This window comes from Ceratotherium simum, chromosome 37 (assembly GCF_057802395.1).
Source record: "Ceratotherium simum simum isolate JZ-2026a chromosome 37, ASM5780239v1, whole genome shotgun sequence".
Classification (NCBI taxonomy): Eukaryota; Metazoa; Chordata; class Mammalia; order Perissodactyla; family Rhinocerotidae; genus Ceratotherium; species Ceratotherium simum.
The window spans coordinates 3850409-3876820 of record NC_141936.1 but is presented as its reverse complement, the minus strand read 5'-3'; the positions used below and the strand labels follow the sequence as shown (position 1 = coordinate 3876820).

General features: G+C 47.3%; 1 protein-coding gene across 3 annotated transcripts; it reads left to right on the top strand.

Moving 5' to 3' along the window:
• The first annotated feature begins 557 nt into the window (after positions 1-557).
• Positions 558-21815, top strand: ASB1 (ankyrin repeat and SOCS box containing 1). Of its 3 annotated transcripts, none has more exons than XM_087424605.1 (5): positions 564-672; positions 4283-4424; positions 6796-7098; positions 14141-14526; positions 15777-21815. In XM_087424605.1, the coding sequence occupies exons 1-5, from the start codon at positions 624-626 to the stop codon at positions 15902-15904; spliced, it is 1008 nt and encodes a 335-aa protein (XP_087280731.1). In that variant the 5' UTR covers positions 564-623; the 3' UTR covers positions 15905-21815. The 3 variants fall into 3 exon arrangements, with proteins under 3 accessions (XP_087280733.1, XP_087280731.1, XP_087280732.1); XM_087424606.1 differs by lacking the exon at positions 564-672 and adding an exon at positions 727-982; XM_087424607.1 differs by lacking the exon at positions 6796-7098 and having other exon boundaries at positions 558-672.
• The last annotated feature ends 4597 nt before the right edge of the window (positions 21816-26412 follow it).

Genomic DNA, 26412 nt, shown 5'->3' with positions numbered 1-26412 from the left:
CCACGGCTGAGCGCGGGGACACACTAGAGCTGCGCCACTGCTGCCCGGTGCAGGCCTCCGGTAGCCCGCACTCCACCCAGGGACGCCCCATCACCAGGCGGAGGTCGGACTCGGACCCAAGTTAGGAACCTCCTGCAGCCCCGCCCCCACACCTGGAGGTAGACGGCCAAGCCCCTCCCGTGGGAACCGGACGGGTGGACCCACCAGAGTTCCCAAGACATGCAAATTGGGCCCCGCCCCCTAGGTGAACGTGTTTTCCCAGACTCCTCTGCTTCTTACGTGGAGAAACCACAGCATGGGCGAGGATTGACAGCGCGCGCTCCCGACAGCCCGCGCCCCCGTCAGCCCACGCCCCCGTGAGCCCACGGCCCGCAACGGCTGTGTCCCCCGATATCTCGCGCCCGAGCGGGAAGCGAGGCCGGAGATGGAGGCCTGGGCGTCCTGCGCTGGGCACCGGAAGCCCGTGAGGAAGGCGCACGCCCGCCGGAAGTCGCGCCCCGACGCGGCCCGCCTGCCCGCGGCGCCGGAAGTGGTCGCCGCCGCGCTGCTTCCGGGCGGCTGGGCGCGCTGGGGTCCGGGCCCCTGAGAGGCCGGCTGCGGACGGGCCGAAGGCCGGAGCGCCCATGGCGGAGGGCGGCGGCCCCGGCGGGCGGGCCGGGCCGGGGCCCGCAGGTAACGTGCGCGCGGCCGCCGGACCGGGGCGTGTGGGCGGCGAGGGGCGGGGTCCGGCGCCCCCGCCGAGGGTCGGGGCACGCGTCCTCGTCCCCGCTGCCCGGCCAGGCCCACGGAGCCGCGGTCCACCCTGCGTGTCCCCCGCCGCTCGGCCGCGCGAGAACTGTCCTGGCGCCGGATTTCCTCTCCTGGGGAGTTTGCCTTGTGACTGCCCGCCCGTTATCCGATACTGATTCGATAGGACCCCAACTGTAGAAACAGGACATGGATCATCCAGCTGTGAGCGCACCGGTCAGGAAAGCCGGCAGAGGTCAGCCCCTGGGGAGCGCAGCTGCCTTTTCTCCATCCTGCCCCCCGCGGCATGCCCAGGGTGATAGAGCAGGCCACCCCCGCCACGCGCAGGCAAGGGACAGCGACAGTGCCATCGCCAGCAAGCTGTCAGTGACACAGCATGTCCAGGGGCCCTTGGCCCACCAGCAGAGGAGGCAGCTAGAAAGGCTCACGCCCACCACCCAAAATAGCCATCTGACTTAGGGTCTCCACCTTGATATATTCCTACTATGCAGATGTGGATTTGCAGGGGCAGCCTGTCGTTTGCAGGTGTTCAGGAGACATTCCCTCTTAACCTGTGGTGGGGTTCCCTCCTTGTCTGTTTTCTGAACTTTTGTCCTGTGTACCACATGCTCTTATGTGCTCTGGATTTATTCATCTATGTCTTTGGAGTGATACCCCTCTAAAGAGTCTATTAGTGCTTCTTAGTAATAAGCTGAGAAGTTTATTACTCTAACTCTCAAATGTGCCAAAATACCCAAATGAAGCCTATAATGTTGACTTGGAGACTGGTGCAAGTAGTGCTTTTCATCAGTCCCTCCCTCCATCCCTCCCTCCATCCATTCATTCAAGGAACATCTATTAAGGACCTACTATTGGCTGGACCTTGCTGGAGCTGGGGACACCCCAGTGAAGAAGAACAAGTCACACAAAGCCCCTTCCATCTTTGGCTTTGGTTGGTATTGACTTTGTCTCCAGGGACAGCCAGGACTTTAGGGTCTGGGATGTCCTTTCATGTGAGAGTGAGAGATGGAGTGAGAAGTGTTCAGTTGGAAAAAGAGAACTGCCAGCTGCTTCCCAGGATAGAGAGGAGTGTTGTGGAAGGAAGGTTGGCTCTGCCCTGTATACAGGGGCTCCTTTTTTGTCCATGCAGTACTGTTTTGTTATTTAGTGTGTTGCAGGCTTGGGAGTGGAGGGGCCACAGAGATTTCCAGTTAAAGCTTAAGTGCTGTGTTGGGTAATTGTGTTGTCACTGGAAAAGTTGATCAGAGAAATGCAAACCTGAACTTATCCTTGGAGCTGGAGCTGGGGAAGAGGGGGCTGTCCTGACCTGGGTCAGGGAGTGGTTTGAAAAGAGGCCAGCAAAGGGAGGCCCAGAGGAGAACTTAGCAACAGTCTGTGGCTCCCACTCACCTGTCAGTCTTCGCCCTACACTGTCTGAATCTTGCCATTCCTACTTTGAACTTCTTTACTCTATGGGGTAACTACAGTGGAGGATAATGACTGAAGGAGGATTGGGATGGTGGCCCCAAGGGGGTTCTTGCTGCCTGCCTGTGGATCTGCTGCGGGTCTGGTTGTGGGATCAGCTCCAGTGACCCACGTGTTTGTGAGCCCTTGCTGCACTGCCCACCTGCCTGTGGCCTTTGTGTCTTACCTCTGCCCATGGACTGTCAAATCCTCAAGGGCACGGAAGCTTACTCATCACTCCTGTTGTACTATGGCCGAGCCGTGTATACTGTAGGTACTCAAAAGAGATTTGATTTGAATATAGAAAGCAACTTCAGCATTGGAAAGAGGCTACCTGTCGAGGGGTGTGCTTTACAACTGTGCTTGGTCACATGTCAGTACAGTGTGGCACGGCGGGGACTTGGATGCAGGCGGTCTGTGTTTGTGCTCTTTTGTTATGTGCCTGTCTGTGTAATTGTGTTTACAAAACTCTTAATTATCTGGAGATTATTTTGGGCTCTAGGGTGAGGTGAAGAACTCAATTATTTGCAAATAGGCATCTAACTACGAATTTGTTGACTACCTGTGGTTCTTTGGGGTTGCTGTAACAGAATACTATAGACTGGGTAGCTTATAAACGACAGAAATTTATTTTCTGTAGTTCTGGTGGCTGGGCAGTCCAAGACAAGGTGCCCCAGATTTGGTGTCTGGTGGGGGCCTGCTTCCTGGTTCATAGACAGCCGTCTTCTTGCGGTGTCCTCACATGGTAGGAGGCGAGGGAGCTTTCTAGGTTCCTTTTATAAGGGCACAAATCCCATTCACAAAGGCTCTGCCCTCATGACCTAACACCTACAAAAGGCCCTGCCTCTTAATATCGTCACCTTGGGGGTTAGGATTCCAACATAGTTTTTAGGGGGGGCATTTTTGGAGGACACAAGCATTCAGTCTGTAGCAACGACTCTTTCCATGCCTCGCTGATTTTGAAGGCCATTTATCACATACTAAGTTATTTATACTAAGGTCTTTCTGGGTGGTTAATTCTGTTTGATTTATCTTTTTATTCTGAAGAGAGATAATAAGTTGCATTATCTAGCAGGGTAGATCTCTTCTCATACATACTGAAAAAACAAAAAGTGATTCTCATTTGTATTTCCAAATAAACTTTTAGAGTATTTTTGTCACATCTCATATAAAAACCCCTAAAAGATTTGTTAAACCTTTTAATTTGGTATTTATTTATTTAAAATTTTCTTATCTTTGAATCTTCTCATCCAAGTTACATGATGTCGTTTTCCCCACTTATTTTAGTCTTCTTTATTGTTTTTCCATTTTATAGTCTTCATTTTATAGGGTTGGCTTTCTATTTATATGCATATATATATATATATATATATTTTTTTTTTGTGAGGAAGATCAGCCCTGTGCTAACCTGCCAACCCTCCTTTTTTTGCTGAGGAAGACTGGCCCTGGGCTAACATCTGTGCCCATCTTCCTCTACTTTATATGGGATGCCGCCACAGCATGGCTTGACAAGCGGTGCGTTTGTACACGCCTGGGATCTGAACCGGCGAACCCCGGGCTGCCGCAGCAGAGTGCGCTCACCCAACCGCTTGCGCTGCCGGCTGGCCCCTATATGCATATATTTTTAAACTTCCCTTCTTATTGAGGTGTAACTTATATTCAGTAGAGTCATCCTTGTTACAAGTAGCAGCATTTAGCTGTTGAATTTTTCCAAATTTAAATGTCTTTTTGTAATATAGGAGGTGATTGTATGGTTTTTCCCCAATATTAAGACATTGTTACATTCTTAAAATAAATAGAGTGATTTTATGGTGGATTTTTTGGTACATGTTTTAAGTTTCACTTTGCTAATATTTTATTTAGGACCTCCTATATTCTTAAGTAGGTTTGGCTCATAACCCTTTTCCCCACCAACATTTTTCTATATTTTTCTGTGCTCTGGAAGTTTCCTTAGCATGGGACTGATTTATTCTTGAGAGTTTGCGAGTACCCCTGTAGCCGGGAGAGGAAGGGCTCGCTGTAGATGGTGCCCCCTCTTGGTTGGCATGGGTAGGGTTTCCCGAGCTGAGAGGAGCCCCTCTCTTCAGTGCAGGTCCTAATCTGAAGGAGTGGCTGAGGGAGCAGTTTTGTGACCATCCGCTGGAGCACTGTGAGGACACGAGGCTCCATGATGCAGCCTACGTGGGGGACCTGCAGACCCTCAGGAGCCTGTTACAAGAGGAGAGCTACCGGAGGTGAGCATTGCTGTGCTGGGGCTGGGCCAGGTACGTGGGCCCTGTGGGTCTGTGTGAGGCTGAAGCTTATGATCCATGAGGAGGCCTGGCTGTCTCTGGTTTGCAGGTGAAGACCCTGATCCTTCCAAATTTTAGAGGACAGGGGTAAAAAGGAGACTGAGGAAGCATGGTCAGACTTGTAGGAGACAACCGGATAGTGAGGGCAGGGGGACCTGACTGAGTTCAAGTCCAGCTCTGTCATTAACCTTTATATTTTCTGGCACTTTCTGGCCCTCTGGGCATCAGCTTCCTCGATGTTGCTCCTGATGGCGGCACTGTTACCCTCTTCAATAGTGGCCCTGCCCCCTTGCAAGTCTCTTGTGGCTCGTTATCCAAGCTGTGTATAAATTCACCCTCCTGAATGATTTCCATCTGGTATCCCCGTGGGTCCAGACCTCCTGATGGACCATACTTGTACATCATTCCTGACGTACTCCCCTCTCTGGAGTCCCAGTCCACTGTCATCTGCCTCCAGGGCCTGGGCTCAGCCTCAGCACGGCTGTCTCGTCACCCAGGGATGTGCTGGGTCTCACCTTCTTGTTCCCTGTGTTGATAGTGCCCTGCCAAATCCTGCCAGTTCCTCTCCCTGGCTCAAGCCCCTCCTGTGTGGCAGCAGAGTCTTGTTATTACTTCTCCCCACTTGGGACACTGGGGAGAGCACAGGGCATCTTCCTTCTCTCTGGGGTGTCCTCTGACTGTTTTGTGTGTCTAAGATTGGAAACTCACCTGCACCCAGGAACTCCTCGGTACTTTTTCTGTGTGTCTGTTTCTCCTTCAGGGTAGATGGCAGTGAGTTAATAGAAGTGCCTGCGTGTCAGTGCTGAAACTAATACTCCACTTTTTGTGGGTAGATCCCAAGGGGAGGATTTCTAACTACAGGAGTAGGTTTCTTTCTTCTTTTCCTTGGAATGTTTTAGCATTATTTCATCAGAATAGATATCAGTATTTAAATAAAATATCTGGATATTCTGAATATCCAGAAAGGATTGTCATACAAAGATATCAGATGGATTATGCTCGAATATTTAATGTGAATGACTCAAGTCCAAATAAAACCTCAAATTTGCAGTTGTAACAGTGGAATAAAAACAGAATAAAATAGAGCTAGGGCCGGCCCAGTGGCGTAGTGGTTAAGTTCACGCACTTCGCTTCGGTGGCCCAGGGTTTGCAGGTTCGGATTCCGGGCGTGCACCGACGCACCGCTTGTCGAGCCATGCTGTGGTAGCATCCCGTATAAAATAGAGGAAGATGGGCACAGATGTTAGCCCAGGGCCAATCTTCCTCAGCAAAAAGAGGAGGATTGGCATCAGATGTTAGCTCAGAGCTAATATTGCTCAAAAAAAAAAAAAAAAAAAAGGAGTTCAGCTGGGTCTTAAAACATTTTCCAAGTACTTTTTTCCTTTCTTCTTTTACTCAGGACAATGAATCTTCTGTTTCTTGATGATATTTTTCTGTTGCTGTGTATTTCTTTGGTGCTGAGTCCTTAGAGTGCTCTTTGGCCTCCTTGGTTGGTGGAAGCCAGTGCCGAAATGGAGAGGAGCCCCTGACCCACGACATATTTCTGGGTCTCTGCCGCAGTCCTCTGGATTCCCGAGCTGTGTTCAAGGCTGCGTTGGGAGCTCGAGGGGAACCATGCCTTGGTGGCTGACTTGGTGGGTCAGTGAACTGCATAGCCATGGCATTCCTCGACAGGGAGTCCTGGTCTCAGTGTCACTTTCGATGGGAGCTGAGTCTGGACAGTTTCCCTCTGCTGCTGTTGGCCAGGATAGCTCTGTGTAGCCTTAGCAGGTCCTGCAGGCTGTCATTTGTGCTGTGTCAGAGGTAGGGGGACCACAGTGGTCACCTGGTCCCAGTGAGGATGCCGAGGACCAGAGAGAGGCCCAATCTCAGGCTTCAGAGAAAGCTTGTGCTGGAGAAAAGGGGCCTGGGGGCCCTGACCCAGATGCCCAGCAAATGTGCTGGCCTCCATCCTGCACTGTCTCCCTAGGCAGACCCTTCCCCGCTTTGTAGAGCATAGAGCTTTGGACTGTGAGTCAGGAAATCCGAGCTCTTAGCTCTTGTGCTCCTCAGTCTGCCTGGGCCTCGAGTTTCCTCATCTGTGTGGTGGGGCTCTTAATGCCTGTCCTGCCACGACGACGGATCCAGCAGGGTAAATGTATGAAAGCATTTCATAAAACAGCACACATGGAAGCATTGTTAAAGCACAGGGTGGCTGTTGTAAGAGACTGCCCTCCTACTCTCTTTTCATCGTAGCCACAAGACGAGGCAGGGCAGCTCGTCGATTTTCTGGGGCCGCCCCTCACAGCCTGGCTCCCCTGTGTTCTTTCTGTAGCCGCATCAACGAGAAGTCTGTTTGGTGCTGTGGCTGGCTCCCCTGCACACCACTGCGAATTGCGGCCACTGCTGGCCACGGAAACTGTGTGGACTTCCTTATCCAGAAGGGGGCCGAGGTGGATCTGGTGGATGTAAAGGGACAGACTGCCCTGTATGTGGCTGTGGTGAACGGGCACCTGGAGAGCGCCCAGATCCTCCTTGAAGCCGGTGCTGACCCCAACGGAAGCCGGCACCATCGCAGTACCCCCGTCTACCATGCCTCTCGCGTGGGCAGGGCCGACATACTGAAGGCCCTCATCAGGTCAGTACTGTGGAGGCCTGGCCACCGTCACCCTGCATGGGCCACCTCAGGGAATGTGGCCACATTGCTGCTAGTTCCTGCAGCCGTGTTCTCGTTCCTTGTTTTCAGTATTTGCTTTTTTCTCTCTCTTTGAAATTAGACTTGTTAGAGGATTTGTCTATTTTGTTAACCTTTTTAAACAGTTACTTCTTAGCTTTACCAGTTCTCTTGTTTTCTGCTTACTGATTAATTTCTATTTTTATCTTTATTTGTTCCTATTTTCCTTTATTTTTTCCCTAACTTTTTGAGTTGAGTGCTTATTCGTTTTTTTCTTGATTAATAACGTAAACTTGCAAGTTTATTAATTTACCTTTGCCCATAGCTTTGGCCATATCTGCTAAGGTTTTCCTTATTTTTTAAGCAGGTATAATGGAAGTTGATTTCCTCCTTGCTCTTAAAGTTATCGAGGAGAAAGTTTTAATAAAAATTTTTACAAACTTCTAATTTTATTGTATTGTGCTCAGATAATTCAGACCATATCATTTCCATTTTGGGGAGTCTTTGCTTTTTTTTATAATTAATTTTTTAATATCAAACTACATTGTGGATGCTTGAAACAAAGTATGTGACCGTGGATGTGTTATTTCCATGGTACAGTATGGTAGCCTCAGTTATGTTATTCAGAGTCTCTCTTTTTTTACATTTTTAACCATTGCATTCGCTCAGAATTAGAGAAGTCTGTTATTTGTCTCTAATCACTACTGTGATTTGTCAGTTTCCCCTTGTATTTCTAGTAGTTTTACTTCCTATATTTTGATGCTAATTAAGCTCATAAAAGTTCTTGCTTATGGATTATGCTCATTATCAAAACAAAAGGGAACCGTGATTTCATTGAAGGTCATTTGGGGGCATCCTGGGACATGGTTTTAGTCTCAGTGGGTTCAGGTCGTTCTTTGTGTGCTCACCTCTGTTATTTGACTGTCTGGCATTCTTTGTTTTTTAATACAGTTAACATTATTGCCATTGCTGATGTTAGGTCTGTTTCTGTTATCTTTCTGTTTCTTAACTATTCTTTTATTTCATATCTTTCTTCCATGATCTGTGTTTTCTTTGCTTTCCCTTTCTGTTATTTTAGATAGTTTACAGTTTTATTTTAATTGTACTTATGGTTACCTTTATTATTTTTTTATTTGAACCAGATTGCATTTTCATTTTCCATGTCTCCAATGACTTCTTTCTACCAAAGATTGTTTTTTCCCTCCCTTACTCTGGAGGCAATTCGTTTTGTGGTTGGACAGAGTGCAATTTAGGTAATGGGTTCTCAGTATTGAAAAGGATTAGGTCAGGGTTCTATGGTTACAGGCTGCAGTGGGGGTGGCTCTGAGTAGCAAGAACCTGGCATTCCCCTCGCCCAGTGTAGAACGGGGCTTTTAAATTAGGTACTGAGAATATATTTATTCCATCAAAAGGTTTTATATATTAAATGGCTATTGAATTGGCCTTTGGAAAGATAAATGAGGGTGATATGGTTGTTAAAGAGTGATAAAGCTGTGATGCTTTTTTTCTCTTCTTTTTAGGATTTCTAGCCTGATAATCTAAGCCACCTCAGTCCCATATCTTTGCATCTTGGAGAATGTAAGCCATTAATTTGGAAAATTTTTGAGTAGGATCAATCAGTGAAATTTCATCTTAGTTCCAGAAATCCCTTTGGGCATTCAGTCAATTCATGATGAACAACTGCTTTGAATTAAGTGCAGGCCTGACTTTCTGAAGTACATATGCAGATGCCCTTCTTGAGAAAACGTTAACACGTCTTGTTCCCTCACTGGAGCACAGGACATTACTTTTATGATGAGGTACCAAGAACATCTATTATTCTATTGAAAACTTTTCTCTATTTTAAATTACCATATGATTGACTTGGACAATGGGAGTGACATGGTTAAGTTACTGAACAGGTAATACAATCTAAATATCATCTACACTCAACTCCTGCCTTCCCTATGTCATTGTCCCTCATAGGCAGGGCTCTCTTCTGTCACTTGTAATTTGGTGTTGCTCTGCAAGTAACTTTCATTTTGTTACTTGTAAATTCCCTTGATATATACTGCTGATGCTTTTTTAAAAAAAGGTAGGGAGTGATATTTCTGTATGTGCAAAAGTTTTATTGATTTATTGAGTTGTTCCAGTGGTTCCTTGCCAGTGATATTAAAAGCAGTAGGGGAATTTTGGAAAATATTCAGGATTAAAATTAAGTGGAACCCATCCAGTATATTTTTATGAGTGGATGAAGGGCTGTCTTTCCCACAGCTCAGCAAGTACCAGATTGTCATATTGCCCAAATGACAAACATTTTGGAAGATATGTCCCTAAGAATGAGGAGGAAAAATTCACTGCTTGAAATCTAGTTCTCCTTTTCTTAATTGGTTGGGTGTATGAAATGAAATATCAATTCCCACTTGGTTTAGTATGTGTTTTAGAATGTTCTCTTGTCACTACTAGACTGTCTTGGAGACCGGGTGGTGTTTGCATTTGTAGTGTCTGATGATGCTACATGACATCTGTGGGGAAGCACAGTGGCCTCACATGTGTGCCTGTCCTTTCTCTCCCTCAGGCCTGTGTTGCCTCCAAGCAGGAGTTTTGGTTCCAGGGGAAATTTCCTTTGGATTCTAGGAATAGTGCTGAAGAGACAGATGATAAAACATGATTGCTGGCTCTTCGTCAGCCATTTTTATTAAGGCCTGGAAAACGATGCTGTCCCTTTGCCCTGGACCCCTGCGTGTCAGCCGCATCATCGTTACTTTCTACGTATTGCCATTTCCTAATTCAAATGAAACGTGAGATGACAAAACTGAGGCATGGCAGAACTGTCTGGGGCAGTGGAAGCTCCAGGGAACAGGTGTGGGCTGTCTGATGTGCACTCAGATTAGAGTCAGGTCATGCGCCTTGGGCAGGAATCTCACGGCTGTGAGGCTGTGCTCTTCTCATTACACCCCATCAGGTTGCAGATGATTTCAGTCGGTCCCTTTACTGCTGATGTTCACTTTGATCCTCTGATTATGGTGGTGTCTGCCAGGTTTCTCCATTGTAAAGCTATTTTTTTTCTCTTGGTAATTAATACGTATTTTGCAACCATGTGCATGTCCTATTCTTCACCAAATTTTTAATTTATTCATTTATGTTAGACTCATGGTTTCCTATATCATCCAGTGAGTTACAATCCATTGTTATTATTGTTACTTATTTTGATGCTCAGATTGTCTCAGATTTGGCTCAGGCCCAACAAGCCAGCCCTGTGTCCTTTTGACATAGCTCCATCATTCTTTGAACAGTTCCTTACTTTCTTGTTATAAGATGTTCTAGGCTCGTCTTGTACTTTGCCTGTCTCAGCACTGGAATTAGTCATTTCTCCAATGAGTCCTGATTTCTTTTAGTGCAGATGGTATTTAGAAACCAAGATCTGGACACTAGGAGTGCTTATTGCTTATGAGGTGTTGCTGTTTTTAGGCCCTCCCACTGGGCAGAGGTGAGGTTACACATACACATTTCTGTCTGTATTTATGCATCTATATATGTTGACAGTTAGGAGTTTACCTTGCCACCTCTAATCCAATCTAACACCACAGGGTTCATCCTACTTTTCTCCCTTTCCAAATTGATTATTCTCTTTTCCAACAGTGAGAGACCTGGTTCCCTTTATCCTGAATATATTTACTTATTTTGCCAATACCCCATATGTAACCAATCTCCTGTTGCTGCTGCCCTCTCCCACACATGCCTCCTCACCCCATGTGGGCTCTGACACCCTGAGCCACCCTCCCTGCTGTAGTCAGCCACCCCTGCTTAGAGTAAAATGACCTGGATTGGTAGTTTGCATGTGGCCTAGGAGAACTCTAAATGCCTGATAGAAGGTCATATATTTGGGCATCCCTGAGTGCAGTGACAAGGGCACGTCCCTGTGGGCACCCTGAAGGCTCTACCTATAGAGTTGTTTAGAGATTGACTCTGGTGGTGAATGAGGGTTCCAAGTCAGGTGGCAATTCGTTTCCGCACATCTGGGCTGTCACTGGGAGTCAGAAGAGGAGGCTCCTGGGCAGCCAGAGGGATTACTTCATGACTGCTGTGAGCATGCACACCGTGGGGGGCTGCCCACCTTGGGCAGTTGCATGGAGCTGCCCAGCTGGCAAGGCGTGCTTCCTGTCCTAGGTCCTTCTGGGTGAATCTCTTGCTGGCAGTGGTCTGGCTAGTCTGGTTGTTCCCTATACCTGACAGGAAGAACCACCCTGATGGGCAGGACACGATGGCACCAATTGGATACGTAGTTGGGTTAAAGTGTTTCTTTTTGCTTTCAATTTTTAAGGATTGCTTTTTATTTAATTTGTTTTACAATGTAAAATATTTACATGGTTCCAAAGTCAAATCTGTAAAATAAGATATTTCAAAAGAAGTCTAGCTGTTGTCTTCATCTCCTTCATCCCTCCCCTATAGATAACCATTTGAAAGTTTTATGGCTTATCCTTCCATTGTTAAAGAAATAAGAAAATATGTGTATGTGTCATGTACACATAAGAATTGCATTTTCCTCCCCCAGGATAAACAGTAGCATACTATACACTTTCATTGTCCTGCTTTTCTCACTTATTTATGTGTCCTGGAGGTCATTCCAGAGCAATATTTAGCAATACTCCTCATTCCTTTTCATAGCTGTACAGGGTTCCTTTTTATGAATGGATCACACTTCATTCAACCAGTCCCCCATTGATGGACCTGTGGATTGTTTCCTGCCTTCAGCTATTATGGATAATATTCTAATGAATTGCCTTAGGCATACATCTTTTCAGAGTTTTGCACATGCCTTTTGGGAATAGATTCCAGGAAGTGTGGTCGATGGGTCAGAGGGTAAATGCGTATGTAGTTCTGTCAGCAGTTGCTAAATTTCCCTCGATGGCTCCATTTTGCATTGCCCCCAGAAATGAATGAGACTTCTCGTTTCTTTAAAGCCTGGTCAATAAACTTTTGGATTTTCCCAGTCTGCTAGGGAAGAAGTGGTATCTCAGGATAGTTTTAATTTGCATTTCTGTTTGGAGTGAGGCTGAGCATCTTTGCATGTGGTTAAGAGCCATCTGTAGCTGTCCATATCTCACACTCACTTTTCTGCAGGGCTGTTGATCTTTTCCTTTTAGAAGCTTTTTATATATTAAGGATATGAACCCTTTGTAACATTTCCTCCAATTTTTCACTTAACTGTTTTACTTCACTTATGCGGTTTTTTTGCCATGCAAGTTTTTATTTGTTTAATTTTCATGTTAAAAACATCTCCTGCCTGGATTTTGAGCCACAATTAGGCAAATTTTACTTAGAGTTTTCTTCTAGTTTCATTTTTTACATTTTAAGTTCTGCTCCATTTGGAATTTATCCCACTGTATGATACAATGAATGGATTTACTTTTATCTTTTTCCATACGGCTATCCAGTTATCCCAAAAAACACTTGAAAAAGTCCATTCGCCCTCACTGACTTGGGAGAGATGCCGCCTTTACTATGACATGTGCTAAATTGCTATATGCAATTTGGTGCATTTCTGGATTTCCCATAAAGTTGCATTGGTGTGTCGGTTTATCTGTCCATGAACCAACATCACACTGTTTTCTTACATAGGCCTTTATATATACTTTATTGTAGGGCCACCTCCCTCTGGTTACTGCTTTGCTTTGTCATCTTTTCTCGTTTGATCATTCAAATGAACTTTATAATCAACTTGTGCAGCTCCAGGGATGCTATTTTTATTTATATTTATAATCAACTTATTTAGTTCTAGGAATGGTATTTTCATTTATATGATAAACTTCGGGAAAATTGACATCTTGATGCTGAGTCTTCTTATCCAAGACTATAGGATGTCTTTCCAGTCCCTTAGGTCTACTTTTGTGACTTTCAGTAGTATTTTATGATTTTCCTCATGCAAATTTTAGACATTTACTAAGTTTTTGCTTAGATATCTGATTTTAATGTTTATTTTGCCATCATAAATGGGGTCTTCTTTTCCATTTTATCTTTGAACTTGTTTTTGTTTGTATATATGACGGCTATTGGTTTTACAACTTGCTGCTTTAGCAAATTCTCTTATTGCTTGTTAGCTGTATTTTTGTTCATTATCTAGGGCTTTCCAGACATATCATCATATCCTCTGAAAACAGGGAAAGTTTTACCTCTTCCTTCCAGTCTTAGTCAGTGAATTGCTTTCTCTTGTCTGATTGCACTGACTAATAACCTTTATTTAAAGTGCCTTAAGAACAGTGGGCCAGAAAGTGGGAGTGTGGGTCTTGCTTCTGCTTTGGCAAGAAAGCTGTTAGTGTTTCCCCATTAGGTAAGATGCTGACTTCTGGGTTGAGGAAATATTTTTCATCATGTTAAGGAAATATCCATCACTACCTATTTTATTGAGTATTTTTAAGGATGCCTAAGTGTTGGGTTTTGTCATATGCCTTCATTTTCGCATCTATGGAGATAATCATGATTTTCCCCTTAGTTCTCTGAATATGATGGATTATGTTAATATAGTTTCTAGTATTGGAGCTACCCTTGCATTCTTGAAATAACCCCCATGAGGTCATGGTATATTGCTTTCTTAATGTGCTTTTGGATTCTCTTTGCTAACATTTTATTGAAGACTATTAAGTTGATACTCATAAGGGAAATTAGTTTTTCTTTGTGATATGGCTTTTGTCAGGTTTTGGGATTATTGTTTTGGTAATTTCATAAGATGAATTTGCTAGTTTTCCTTCTTTTTCTTTGCTCTGAAATAGTTTAAATAGCCTTGGGATTGTCCGATCTTTAAAAGTTTGAAAGAATTCCCTTATGAATTTTTTTGTTTGAGTGGATTCCAAGTTCTTAACTACTGTCTTACCTTGCTGGAAGTCCTGAGACCACTGTGATCTGTGGAGTCCCCGGTGGCTCCCCAGTGCTCACGGAGTTCAGGCCCATCTCCTCAGGGTGCTGTGGGAATCTGCTGACTGGAATTAGTCTACTGCAGGGTCTGACTGTCCTTGTGTCTCCCCTGTAGATATGGGGCTGATGTTGATGTCAACCACCACCTGACCCCGGACATCCGGCCCCCTTTTTCCCGGCGCCTCACCTCCTTGGTGGTCTGCCCCTTGTACATCAGCGCGGCCTACCACAACCTCCAGTGCTTCAAGCTGCTCCTCCAGGCTGGGGCGAACCCTGACTTCAACTGCAACGGTCCTGTCAACACACAGGGCTTCTACAGGGGCTCCCCCGGCTGCGTCATGGATGCCGTCCTGCGTCACGGCTGTGAGGCAGCCTTTGTGAGCCTGCTCGTAGAGTTTGGAGCCAACCTGAACCTGGTGAAGTGGGAATCCTTGGGCCCAGAGTCGAGAGGCAGAAGGAAGGTGGACCCCGAGGCATTGCAGGTCTTCAAAGAGGCCAGAAGTAAGTGGCCTGAGTTCAGCTTAACTTGTAGTCTCTTTGGGTCAGTTGAATGAACCAAGTTGTAGCAAATAAAAAAAAAAATCCTCCAACTAAGTGCTGGGTCAGAATCTTCAATTAGCACTAGGAATTTCTCAGCATGTCTTCCAGGTTGGTGTTCTCTGTTTAAAATCCTAGACACCGAGAGTTGATACCAGGAGATCTATAAAAGAACTTGTTCTCAAAGTTCTTAGAATTATATTCACTTTACCCTTTTGCTCTGCTTTGTGACCCCAAATTCTTTCACTTAATATTTGGTTTTTGCAAGCTACTCCTCTAGGATTCCTTACTTCCCTTTCTTCAGTTCTACTCAAATACTATCATTTTGGGTTGTGTGATAAGTCTAATTTTTGTTAGAATAAAGTCTATAGTGTGCTTATTTATGAAGAAAGATTTTGCTAATGAATTAATAAATTGGTAGCCAGAATGTTTGCAATTGGCCCATGGCTTGGTCTGTCAGAGGCTCTCTCTGGGACTCAGGAATTGACTTTGTGTGCCCTCTGCAGGCTGCTGTGCACCCTCTGTGACCTGCCCACACCTGCCCCCAGGCCCGCCTGGCTCTAGAGGGCATCTGAGTTGACAGCCTCTTCCCTAACCCTTAACTCTCACAGCACTTTGATTGTGTTTTTGCTGTTGGATTTCCCTAGACCAGTCATGAAAACATGCTCCTGTTGAGCCTTCCCCAGAAGAGGTGGTTATTGGTCATTTGGAGCCATACTAATAGAATAAAGCTGTTTGTGTTCCCGTGCGTTTCAGAAGGCAGAGATGTGCCTGGGCTTTTTTGACCTGGAGCAAAACTGTCAGCCTGCCCTCCTCACCTGTTACTTGGCCTGTCTCCTCCAGGCCTCCTTGGAGCTTCTGGGACTGACCAAGAGCAGAGGCTGACAGGGGTAAGGGCCAGTTGCTCACACCTGCCGGGGCCTTCAGTGGTCAGCTCTTATTTCTTTGTCAGCAATTAAACACAGTCCAGGAGATGCTGTCACAGTGAGCAGATGCCCCAGGTGATGACGATTTCACTCCTTCCGCAGGTGGAAGGAGCAGATAACAAGACCTTCCTCACCAGGGCCTGCTCACCTCACTCTAAATGTGGCAAGTTGCCAGTGAGCAATCGCGAGGTTCTCGCTGTCAGTCACATCCAGCCTTCGGTCTTTGGAGTCAGGAGAGGACTTAACCTCCCTTCCTCTGTCTCTCCCTTTCTTCCCACGGTGCTCCAGGTGTCCCCAGGACCTTGCTGAATCTGTGCCGTGTGGCTGTGAGAAGAGCTCTTGGCAAATACCGACTCCATCTGATTCCCTCGCTGCCTCTGCCGGACCCCATAAAGAAGTTTCTACTTTATGAGTAGAATTCGAGCGCAGCCGTTGGTTGCAGTGAGGAAGAAGGTGATCTGCAGTGACAGCTGACACTGACTCCCGCCCCTGTGAACCACATCCCAGGCTGCTGGCTCAATCCCATTTGGCTGTTGGTAGAGCAGGAACGGCTCTGGATTGTAATTCCAGCTCAGGGGCTTGGGGCATCAGACAGTCCTTGGGTCATTGTCAGCCGAGAGGCTCATACAAAACTTAATTTTGTTCTTCCTCAATATCTCTGTTTTGGATTTTCACAGTTGCATATTAATGAAAGGGGCCTTGAAATGGGTGCAGGTAGGGCTAAGGTTGGAGGCCTGCTAATAGCCCCAGGAAGGAAGACTCCTAGCACTTTCCAGAACTGCGCTTCTGTTTATTTTTTTACTTCTCAATTTAATTGTTCAATTAAAGCCTTCTAATACCTAAATGAAAAGGGAGTTTTGGTAAAAAAGTAGAGTACAGAAATGCAGTTCATGAACTTGCTAGTTTGTTTTCCCTGCTCCTGGGGTTGACATGTGGCATTTGTCATACACACACCCCTTCTTTGCCACTTCAGTGTTCCCTCCTAGTGGTGAGAGTGTCATGTTAATTGTCTTCATTCAAGGATGGTTTTCTGGCTGCATGGATTGGTTATGTTATCTCAGAGTCAGTGCCTGCATTTATTCAAAATCTAGAGAGGTAACACTCAAAGTTCCACTGCACTGCACCTGTTCTGATACCTGCCTGTGCCTAGCATCATGCCACCAGGTCTCATGAGTTCTCTGCCATTTCACTCTGGGGAGCTTCCAGACGGTGATTGATTTTAGGAGGCCCACATCGAATAGCCAGTAATTGACTGCCTACATTTGGACCAAGGACCGTCCAACAGCATTCACTGCCAGTTCTAATGGAAGAAAATACCTGCGGCGCTCTCTCTTGGTGCCTGTGCATATCAGAAAGTGGAAATTCACTTGTCCTCAGCATGGTTCCAAGCTTTCAGTGTCCACTGGATAAAATATCTGGTGGTTGGTTGATTGCTCTTCACTTTTTTGGAACTACTGTCTTGGGAGTTGCTCCTGGAACCTAAGGAAAGGGATAGCAGTGAGGTCAGACGTCTTCCCCTGGCCTGTCGGGGTGGTGGGGGGTGAGAGAGAGGACTTAGGTTGTCATCCCCAAGTTGTGGGCCGTGGCCGGGCTCACTCACACCCTGGCTATGTGGCCAGGTGTGTGGCTGTGTCAGCGGAGGTGGGTCCATGGCTGCAGGTGCTGCTGTTTCCAGAGAGACCACATCTGGTAATTTGAAGCCTCTGAGGACTATTGTGTGGATCCATGGTGATTTTTACCTGTAGAACTGTTTAGAAATGGGCAGATTTCAAATCTGTATTTAGATTTTCTGTAATAAGAGAAATCTAATTTGTAACAATTGAACTAATTGAACAATTAGGGGTTTATTTAATTATTAACATCATTCTCTGTTTTAGCCGACCAGACAGGGCCCATCTGGTCATTGTCTTCTGCAGCCCGAGGATAGAATTCTAAACCTCACCTCCTGTGTTATGGATGGGCTCTGCTGGAAAGCCAAGCTGACCCATATATCTGTGTATGAGGTCTGAGGGAAGAAAAGTCTTCTGAGGATTCAGAGGGGAAGGTGCAATCATTGGAGGCTTTCCTCAGCTGAAGTGACACCAGTACAAGCTCTCACCGTTGCATAAATGTAGGATGGCTTCCTGAGGCCTGAGTGGGCTGTGTGCCGCTCCTGAAGGACTGGGAGCCTGGTTGGCTGGGTGCATTCAGAGCTCAGGGCGGTCCTGTTGAAGTCAGGAGAGTCTTCCTGAGAGAGGAGAGGAGCTGTAGGTGGGGGGTGGCTGATGAGGGCCATTGCAGCCAGAGCCAGGTGCTGCGGGGGCTTCAGCCCAGGAGGGAGGTTAGGGGTGTTCTTCGTGGCACTCAAGGTGGAACCAGGACCAAAATTGGACTGTGGCCGGGGCAGGAACTATGGGGAGGTGGGGCTCCGCCTGGATGTAGGGAGTGGTTGTGTGGAAGTTTGAGCCACCTGTAGGTGGATTGGGCCACTGGAGGGGGCTTCATGCCACTGGAGGTGTGAGTAGTGGCTCGTCACCTTGGTGAGAGGAGTTTCAGGAGTGGGTGGTTAGTGTACGTTTTAAGCTTTTCCAACTCTAGGTCCCCTGTTTCTGCTGCCCTTTTGGCTCGGGTTCTCTCCAGGTGAGCCATGTCGCAGACCTGCAGCATGCTCTGAGTCTGCCTGCTGGGTGCTTTCTGCTGGGGCCTGTGAAGGACAGGGTCTCCCCACGCCTGCCAGTGGTAGGAGGGTGGCTCTGTTCTTGAACCTTCTGGAAAGCAGCACCTGGGAATGCTGCCAGTGCAGGAGTCCCACACACACGGGCACGACCTTCAGGCTGCATGGAGGCAAGGGCCCAGGACCGCGCCCGGCACCGAGTGGGCGTCAGGCTCCTTTGCCCCGTGAAGCAGGTGTAGGGCTTGTTTCTGGGGCATTGAACCGTTTCTCCAGGGTCTCTATGAGGAATGGACTGAGTTGATCCTCATTGTTGGGCCTCACCCCGGGCCTGGCCAGGGAGGTAGTGTGAGTGGGGAGAGGATGAGCCAGGGAGTAGGGCCTCTCCTGCTCTGGCCCTGGAGCATGGTGTGCTCTGGGCTGGTCTGCAGGGGGCTAGGCCCTCAGCTCTTCTTTTGCAGAGAACACGTCGGCTTCCTCTTTGTTCAGCCAGCCTGTGCTGATTTTTTTGGAATCCCAGCAACTTGGAAGTTCATCTTCTAGTTTGAAACTTCATAGCTGCCAAATGTGAATCTGAAAACAGTGTAGACAGCTGCTGCAGGCCATTACTTCTTTTGAGTGACGCTTGACTAAAGCTCCCTTTTTCTTTTGTTGGCAAGGATAGGACACAGAATAGGAAAGAGTAACTCTCCATTGGAGCACTTTATCAAGTCACGTTTCTAGGCCCTGGGATGCCCAGGTCCCACATAGTGAGGAACCGTGGTGGTACTCGATGAGGCTGCTGCCTGGCTGGCCTCGAGCCCTCCCCAGGGAGGGGCATGATGGACCAAAGGAAAGGAGCTGAGTGTTTTCCCAGCCCGCTCATGGGAGTGTCCTGACTGTCACCACTCCTAGGGCGCCTGCTGGCTGTGGACAGACGGGCCAGGGTCGGGGTGGGGTGGGGGGCAGTGTTGATACCTCTGAGAATTTGGCAACCTGGGTGGGGCTTCTGAATATATTTCCAAAACCCATCAATGTCACACATATCTGTGCCTTTTCATATTACTTATGTTATTTATGTATTTATTTATTTATGCCCTATCTTGTTCCAGAAAAGTGTTTAAGGCTGCCGTGCTTGGTTTTTAACGTTCTCTTTTGACATCTGATAAGTTTTAGTCAGCATGCACTTATTAAACAGGTAATTTTAAAGAGAAAGAATTAGCAATTTCCTAATGTTGAATATGTTTCTGTTATCAGGCTTAAGGGCCATCGTTTTAAGTTTTCTTTTTCCTTCTTCCATGAATTGTTTCTTCAAATAAAAAGTTCATGCAGAAGTAGGAGGAGGGGAGCATTCAGCAAACATAGGACTGAGCAGAGGGAAATCTGCCTTAGAGAGGAGCGCTCTGTCTGTGCTCTGCTGCCTGCTGCCGCGTGGCTTTGGGCAGGTCCTGTTCAGAGTGCCGGGTGGGCGGCTTCCGGCTGTGCCTTCACCACAGGGCTTTTGTGAGGACACAGGAGAGAATGTACGTGAAAGCACTTTCTACTTGAGTCATCCTTGTGACATGTAAACTGCTGTCGTTGACTGTTGTCCCTCTTCTCAGTGGATATGCATTTGAGGCGATGACCTTGCTGGAAGAGCCTGTGACCTTGGAGATCAGGCTTGACCTGGTTGCCCCATGGGGCAGCAAAAGTCATAGGGACCCACACCACAGGGCTTGCGCACAAAGGGCTCTGCAGGTCAGAAGTGTAAGACACATGTTAAATAATTTATGAAGTCAAGTTTGTTCAGCTTAAGGGGTTGTCTTTTATTCTGAGATTATGTCCTTCCTAATTTGGGTCATAAGATGTCTGTTTAGGTATAAGAAAGGTTAACAGAGGGCAAATTTTTCCTTTTTAAAATGTTCTTGGTTGCAAAACAAAATGTTGGCTACCCTTTTTCAAGCCCCAGAATTTCTCTTTAAGTTTGCCAGGCTCTGAAATCCCAAAGATGGAGACCCACTCTCTAGCTATGGTGTATGTTTACGTCGTGAGAAATTCCTCTTGGATTCTTAAAACCGCCGGTACGGTGTTGAAGGGAGTCGCAGCTTCTGCTGTCTGGTAGTCTGAGCACAAGCTCTGAGGTCACTGTGCGGTGTTAGGAAGCGCGGGCTTGTGTCCTGGAGATGACCCAGCAAACATCCCTGCGGTGACAGGCCTCTGGCCACTCCTGAATCTGTGAGAGACACTCCCAGCAAGTTTGCGTGCCCTTCTCAGTGAGGACTGCCCTTTACGTCAGGCCCTGGGCACCTGCGGCTCCCTGAATGCTGGTGATGGCGCTGGGGGTGGGTCTTCTGGCGCTGGGGCTGCAGGCTTCTGCTTTTGCTCCTTTGGCCGCCTGCCAGGCACTCAGTGACCAGTCCTGAGTGGTCTGGATTCCCCGCCAGCTTGGATCTCCCTCCTCAAGGTGCCTCGTTTGGACAGGTGACCTCTCTCTCCCTGGCTCACTTAGGCCTCACTTCTCTCCTCCCTCACTCCCCCCGCCTGCCTGCCTTGGTGGGAAATAAAATAACTGATACGCATGCATCAGTGGTTAGTGGGATCATGTCCCAGGAGAACTCCACGGGAGGGTCATGCAGGTGTCGAAGTGCAGTGATGTGCTGAATACATACATACTCTACATTCTAGGCCGGTAAAATGGAGAAGTGGGTGGGGGAAGGGTGACTTTTGTTGCCTTAACATGTAATTGCTCAGTGTCTGGAATGCATGGTCATTCTTTCTTTTTTTAAGTTGCTTTATTTTCAGATGTCTTAGGTGTACCAAGTAATGTACGAATGTGCCTAAACTAGTTCGAGTGTGGTATTGATGAACACAGCTCTCTTGTATGTATGAAATCACAGTTTGTAGCTATAGTTTAGCCAGCAGTGCCCCTGCTCTGCCCTGCAGTGTTTGCACAGCTCACACTGCTCCTGTTTGGTGTTGGGCACATCAGGTGTGACACACACATGTGCCTGTGTGCCTGGAGACATGCTGAAGAGAATGCTCACCGTTGACCCTCAGTTTCTCCTTTCTGCTTTGAGAATGAATGTGTGTGTGCCCGCAGCAGCGGGGACCATGGCTGTTCTTGCACTTGGGCGTGGTTAAGAGCTTTCAAAAATATGATGGATGTCTTTGATATGTTATTGTAACTTTAATAAATGCTTTATTCCCCTTTAATTCCCCCAAATGCCTTAATTTTGTGGACTGGTTATCTTAATGGGTAGAAAAATTGGTCACGTGAAATCTTTGTTATACACATTTCAGGTATAAGCGACTGGCTCTTTGGAAAGTTTCTAATGCTTTGGATAGAAGGACTTAACTAAAACGGGTTTTGAAGTGCTCTGAGGGACCTTGGTGCTCCAGGGAGGTACCCAAAATGTTGCACAAGTTTAAACTGCCAGTGAGCCTCTTTTACTTAGTGGGGTTTCTGGTTTGAAGAGTGTGTGTCCCTAAAAGTGTTTGAAACCCATGGCTTTCAAGCAAGGTGACCTTGTCCCTACAGTGCTCTGTGGGGTGGGGAGGTGGTAGAGACTGTGAGAAGACCATTGTTTCTGGGACCCTGTTATACATGACTTATTTTGACAGTGGAGGGTGAGGTGTGAAGCTTTGGGATGAACCCAGGAATGACTGAACTAAATAAAGACATTTATTCATCTCAGTGGCTCCCTAGCATGTCTCTATCTGCTATTTTTGCTATTTTCTGCATTCCTCACAGCCTACGACCCCCTTCCCCGTCGCCCCCCACACACCTCTCCTGCTCTACTGAAAAGGTGGTCTCCTGTTGAGAGGCTGGAGCTGGTGTATTAAGAATATGCAGATTATGATCTGCTGAATGAGGAGGCACAAGCCACCCACACGGGGTCGGCAGGTAGCTCCCTCAGCATCCGAGCTCCACTTTGGGGAAGCGAAAACCACAGGGTCATTTTGATTGAAGGTGCAGTTTCAATACACCCACACAGAGGAAGTCGTCAACAAGATTTATTACTTACAGATCCCAGAAACGGGGGGTGGGATGGTGGGCGCAGTGAACCAGGGGAAGGGCAGTTGTCCGTCCTAGGTCACAAGTGAGGAGATGGAGAGCAGAGTAGCAAGCATCTATTACTTAGGAGGTGGTTGGGGCGAAGGTCACTAACTGCATGGGCTCAACTCTAAGTGGTTATGTTAAAAGGTGCCCCGGAGAAGCAAAGTGGGAACTTGTGGTGCATGTCCTAAGCTCAGGTCCTTATCTAAATGTCCAGACTTGGCATGAGCAGGGTTGTCATACTGTGTGAAATCCTAGGCAGCAAACTCAGAATAGCTGTTTTTGCATGACACGTCACTTTCTCTTTTCCTCAAAACCAGCTGGATTTGCGTGGCAGAGATTGCTACTTTTCCTTCACTTTCCATTGTCTCCATCTGTGATAACAGAACCCACAGTTTTAGCTGGACACTTGAATTCCCAGAGTAAAGTCTTCATTTCCCAGACTTCTGTATAGCTAGATGTGGCCCTTTATCATAGCTCCTTCCTGAAACTCTATTAAAATGAAAGGGAATTTTTACTTTTTAAAAAACATAAATCCACTAGGATGACCATAAATAGCAACAAAATTTTGGACCTCTCAAGAAAACATGAGTTGTAACTGACCTAGAAACACCCCAGAAAATGACATTGTAAGAAAGAAAGGAGAACGTCTGAGAATCTGATTTTACTGCAAAGCTCTAAAGGCTCTGGAATTGGCAGTTCCAGGTACCTCTAGAAGTGGTTGTGACAAAGGGTGAGAGCAGGACTGGCTGGAAGCCTGTGTTAAGAAGCAGTTATGCCTCTCCACATGGTTGGGCAGTTGTGCCTGCCCCAGCCCAGTGGAAGACTGAAAGGACATGTGCCATCCTCAGCCTTCAGGCTGTCAAGTCCTCAGCTTGATCACCAGGCTCATATGCCCCAGGCAGGAAATAAAGCAGAAAGAGACTTCTTGGGGAATGTCACCAGCCTAAAAGGAAAGACCTAAAGATACCAATACCAAATGTGGCCAAAGAAATGGTCACACACCTTAGAGTGGATTCCAATAATAATTCAAGAAGATGCTGTGAAGGAAGGCTGTGAGTTTGCAAATTGCAAGGGCCAACCTAGTACTAACAATGAAAGAAGAAAGACCCTCACCAAGACCATCACTGTGGAATTTCAGAACACTGGGGAGAAAAGATTCTATAACTTCTGCAGAGAATAAACAGGACACATCCAAAGTACCAGGAATCAGAATAGCTTTGGAGTTCTCACATGCCACATTGGACAATAGAGGAATGTGGACCTTTACTTTCAGAATTCTGAAGGAAAAGTATTTCCAGCTAGATTGAAACTCAAGCTCAAGACCGTAGTTTCTTTAAAGATTTGTATTCCACACACCCTTAGGAAACTACTTGAGGATGTAGTCTTCCTTAGGAAAATAGAAATTTACCTAATTTAATGAGGGAGTAAACCAAGAAAGGAGAAAACATGGTATATAAGAAATGGGGGATCCAACACAAAGAGGAGCAAGGTGACTCCCCAGGAGCATAAAAGCTTCCAGGATGGCAGCTGTGCACCTGCAGAGAAGGCACCCAATCTAGTTGAGATGTGAGGAGGTTCCAGAGAAGATGTCTTAATTATTAGACTATTTCTTGCCTCTGAACATATTTAGATAGGAGCTGGGATTGAATTATGGACAAATACCTGGGAACCAAGGGACATAACTCCAAGGAAAACAAAAGATTGGGCAAGAAAGAAAAAGTGATCACAGTAATACTAGATGATTCAGCTGTGATTAGTATTTACATAGTCCTAATAGCATCGACACTGAATAATAACCATAAAACTCTATTAGGGGGATGGAGGGTGGGCAGAGGATGGATGGGAAGCTGTGTGCGTGCAAGCGAAATAATCCTCATTTTCCATAGGGAGAAGTCAAGAGAGAATGCCTAAAACGAAGAAAGGCTGAAAATAAGAGGTTAGAAAGTAAGAGCAAATAAACCCACAGAGAGAAGACAGGGGAAAGTCATGAAGAGTGGAAATTCATTAAACACACACACACACACAACAGAGGGCATCAACAAAGCCAAAAGTCGCTTCTTTCTAAAGAAATAAAACTGGTACACCTCTAGAGAGACTAATCTAGACAAAAAGGCATACAAATCACTGTTGAACACTAATAAGGGTAACTTTAGATCATGTAGATACCCAAAAAGGATATTATAAACAACATCATGATAGTAAATGTGAAAATTTAGAGGAAATGGACAAATTCCTAGGAAAATAGAATTTACCTAATTTAAAGAGGTGCTCAGGACAGTAACCACAGCAGCCACTGCCCTGCGGGAAGTGGCATTTGAGTACTTGCCGCGGAAGTCTTGGCGGGTCGAGGAAGTGAAGCCCCGCCCCGCGGGGAAACGCCATTTCCCGGCGCCCATTCCGCTTACGTCACAATGGTGCCGGGTCAATGAAGACCCGGGAGAGGAGAGTTCCTGTGCGTGTGAACTACGTGGGGGCGGGACTACCGCAGTCGTCCTCTTGGTGGTCTTGTTTTCTGCCGTTAGGTCACTCCTGGTTAGGCGCCCTAGAGAGTTCTGCGCGGCGGTCCGGCAGGATTGCAGACTGGGGTTCCCATAGTGGCGGGCCCGCGTGGCATCTGAGGATGTGGCCGTGTGCTTCTCCCGGGAGGAGTGGCTGCTTGATAAGGCTCGGAGCCCGCAGCGCGGTGATGCGACGTGGGAGACCTTGCTTTTGTGACTCCGGGGGGTGTGGAGCGGAGGACAAGGCGCCTGCCGGGCAGGTGTGTTTGTAAGAGAGTCAGGTCAGGATACCCCAGGCAGGTCTGTCCGCTCAGAGGCCCGTTCCCTGGGGTGAGTGGCCCAGGCTGGAGAGTCGTTTAGCCTTGGCTGAGTCCTGGGGAGCCGCCGCGGGCGGAAATTACAAGTGAAGAGGCGTGTGGGGGAGGCTTCGGCTTCGGCTTCGGCTTCGGCTTAACCAGCTCCGAAGCCGCACAGCCGAGAGACACCCTGCAGAAAGGGAGGGCAGGGCCTTGTGAAGAGCTGCGGAGTGCACATGTCACAGAAGGCCTTAGTGTGCAGGAGGACACTTCCGCGCCAGCACTGGCCTCCCGCACCAGGCCACTCACGGTTGGGAAGTACAGCTGACGTGAGGGAGCCCGGGCAGCTACCCTGGAGGGGAGGTCTTGGTGCAGTGAATAGGGGAAATGCATCGGCCCAGCTCCGGCCTCATTCAACACCAGCGAGTGCACGCTGGAGAAAAGCCTTGTGAGTGCAGTCAATATGGGAAAGCATTCAGCGGAGGATACACGCTTGTTTGGCACCAGAAGGTTCACAATGGAAAAGTCTCTTGAGCACAGTCAATATCAGAGAACATTTAGCCACATCTCTAAGCTCATTTGGCTTGAGCAAGTTTACACTAGAGAAAGTCCTTTTGAAGGCACGGAATGAAGCATTCAGCCAAAGGCCTCCTCTGATGTGGCACTGGAAAGTTCACAACGAAGGAAGGTGTTAGGAGTGCAGCAATATGGGAAAACCTTCTGCCAAAACTTCAACCTTGTGCTGCATAAAAGCCTTCTAAGTATGACCAGCGAGAGAAAGCACTGAGCTGCAGGTCCACCCTCATTCACCCCTGGCAAATTCACCCTCGAGGAAGACCTCACAAATGCAGATGGGGGAAGGCCTTTCACCGAAGTGGCTTCCTTATTCAGCACGGAGAATTCACCATAGAGAAAGGCCTTACAACTACAGCCAATGCCGGGAAACCATCAGCCCAGGGCCTCACCTCATTCAGCATCAGAAAGTTCACTCTGGAGAAAATCCTCAAGTGTGCAGGGAGTGTGCTCTCTCCTTGTTCAACATGACAGGATGCACGCCAGAGAGAAGCTCTGAGAGTCACCTCTGTGAGGATGCCGTCAGCTGGAAGTTGAACTTCATAAAGTCAGACACCCACGTGGGGGATATTCCTAATGAGTGCTGGTGTGTGGGAAGCTTTTGGGAGCTACGGTGCTGAACTTTCTAACCTGCCCAGGGCCCTTGCCAGAGTTAACTCGCTGTCAGTGCCTGTGGGAGAAGCCACCTCACCACTCTGCCAGCTGGGAAGAACTTGGAGACCATCCCAGTGTTCTCTTTCCAGGCTCTGGAGGGGCTCAGAAGCAGCCTGAGCCCATGGGAGGGCCTCATTAACTTCTTGACCAGTTAGGGCATGAGTGTGACCAACTTTGGCCAGGAGGACCTCAGCTGGGGTCCTTTTTGTGGTTTCCAGGGATTGTTTACCTTTTT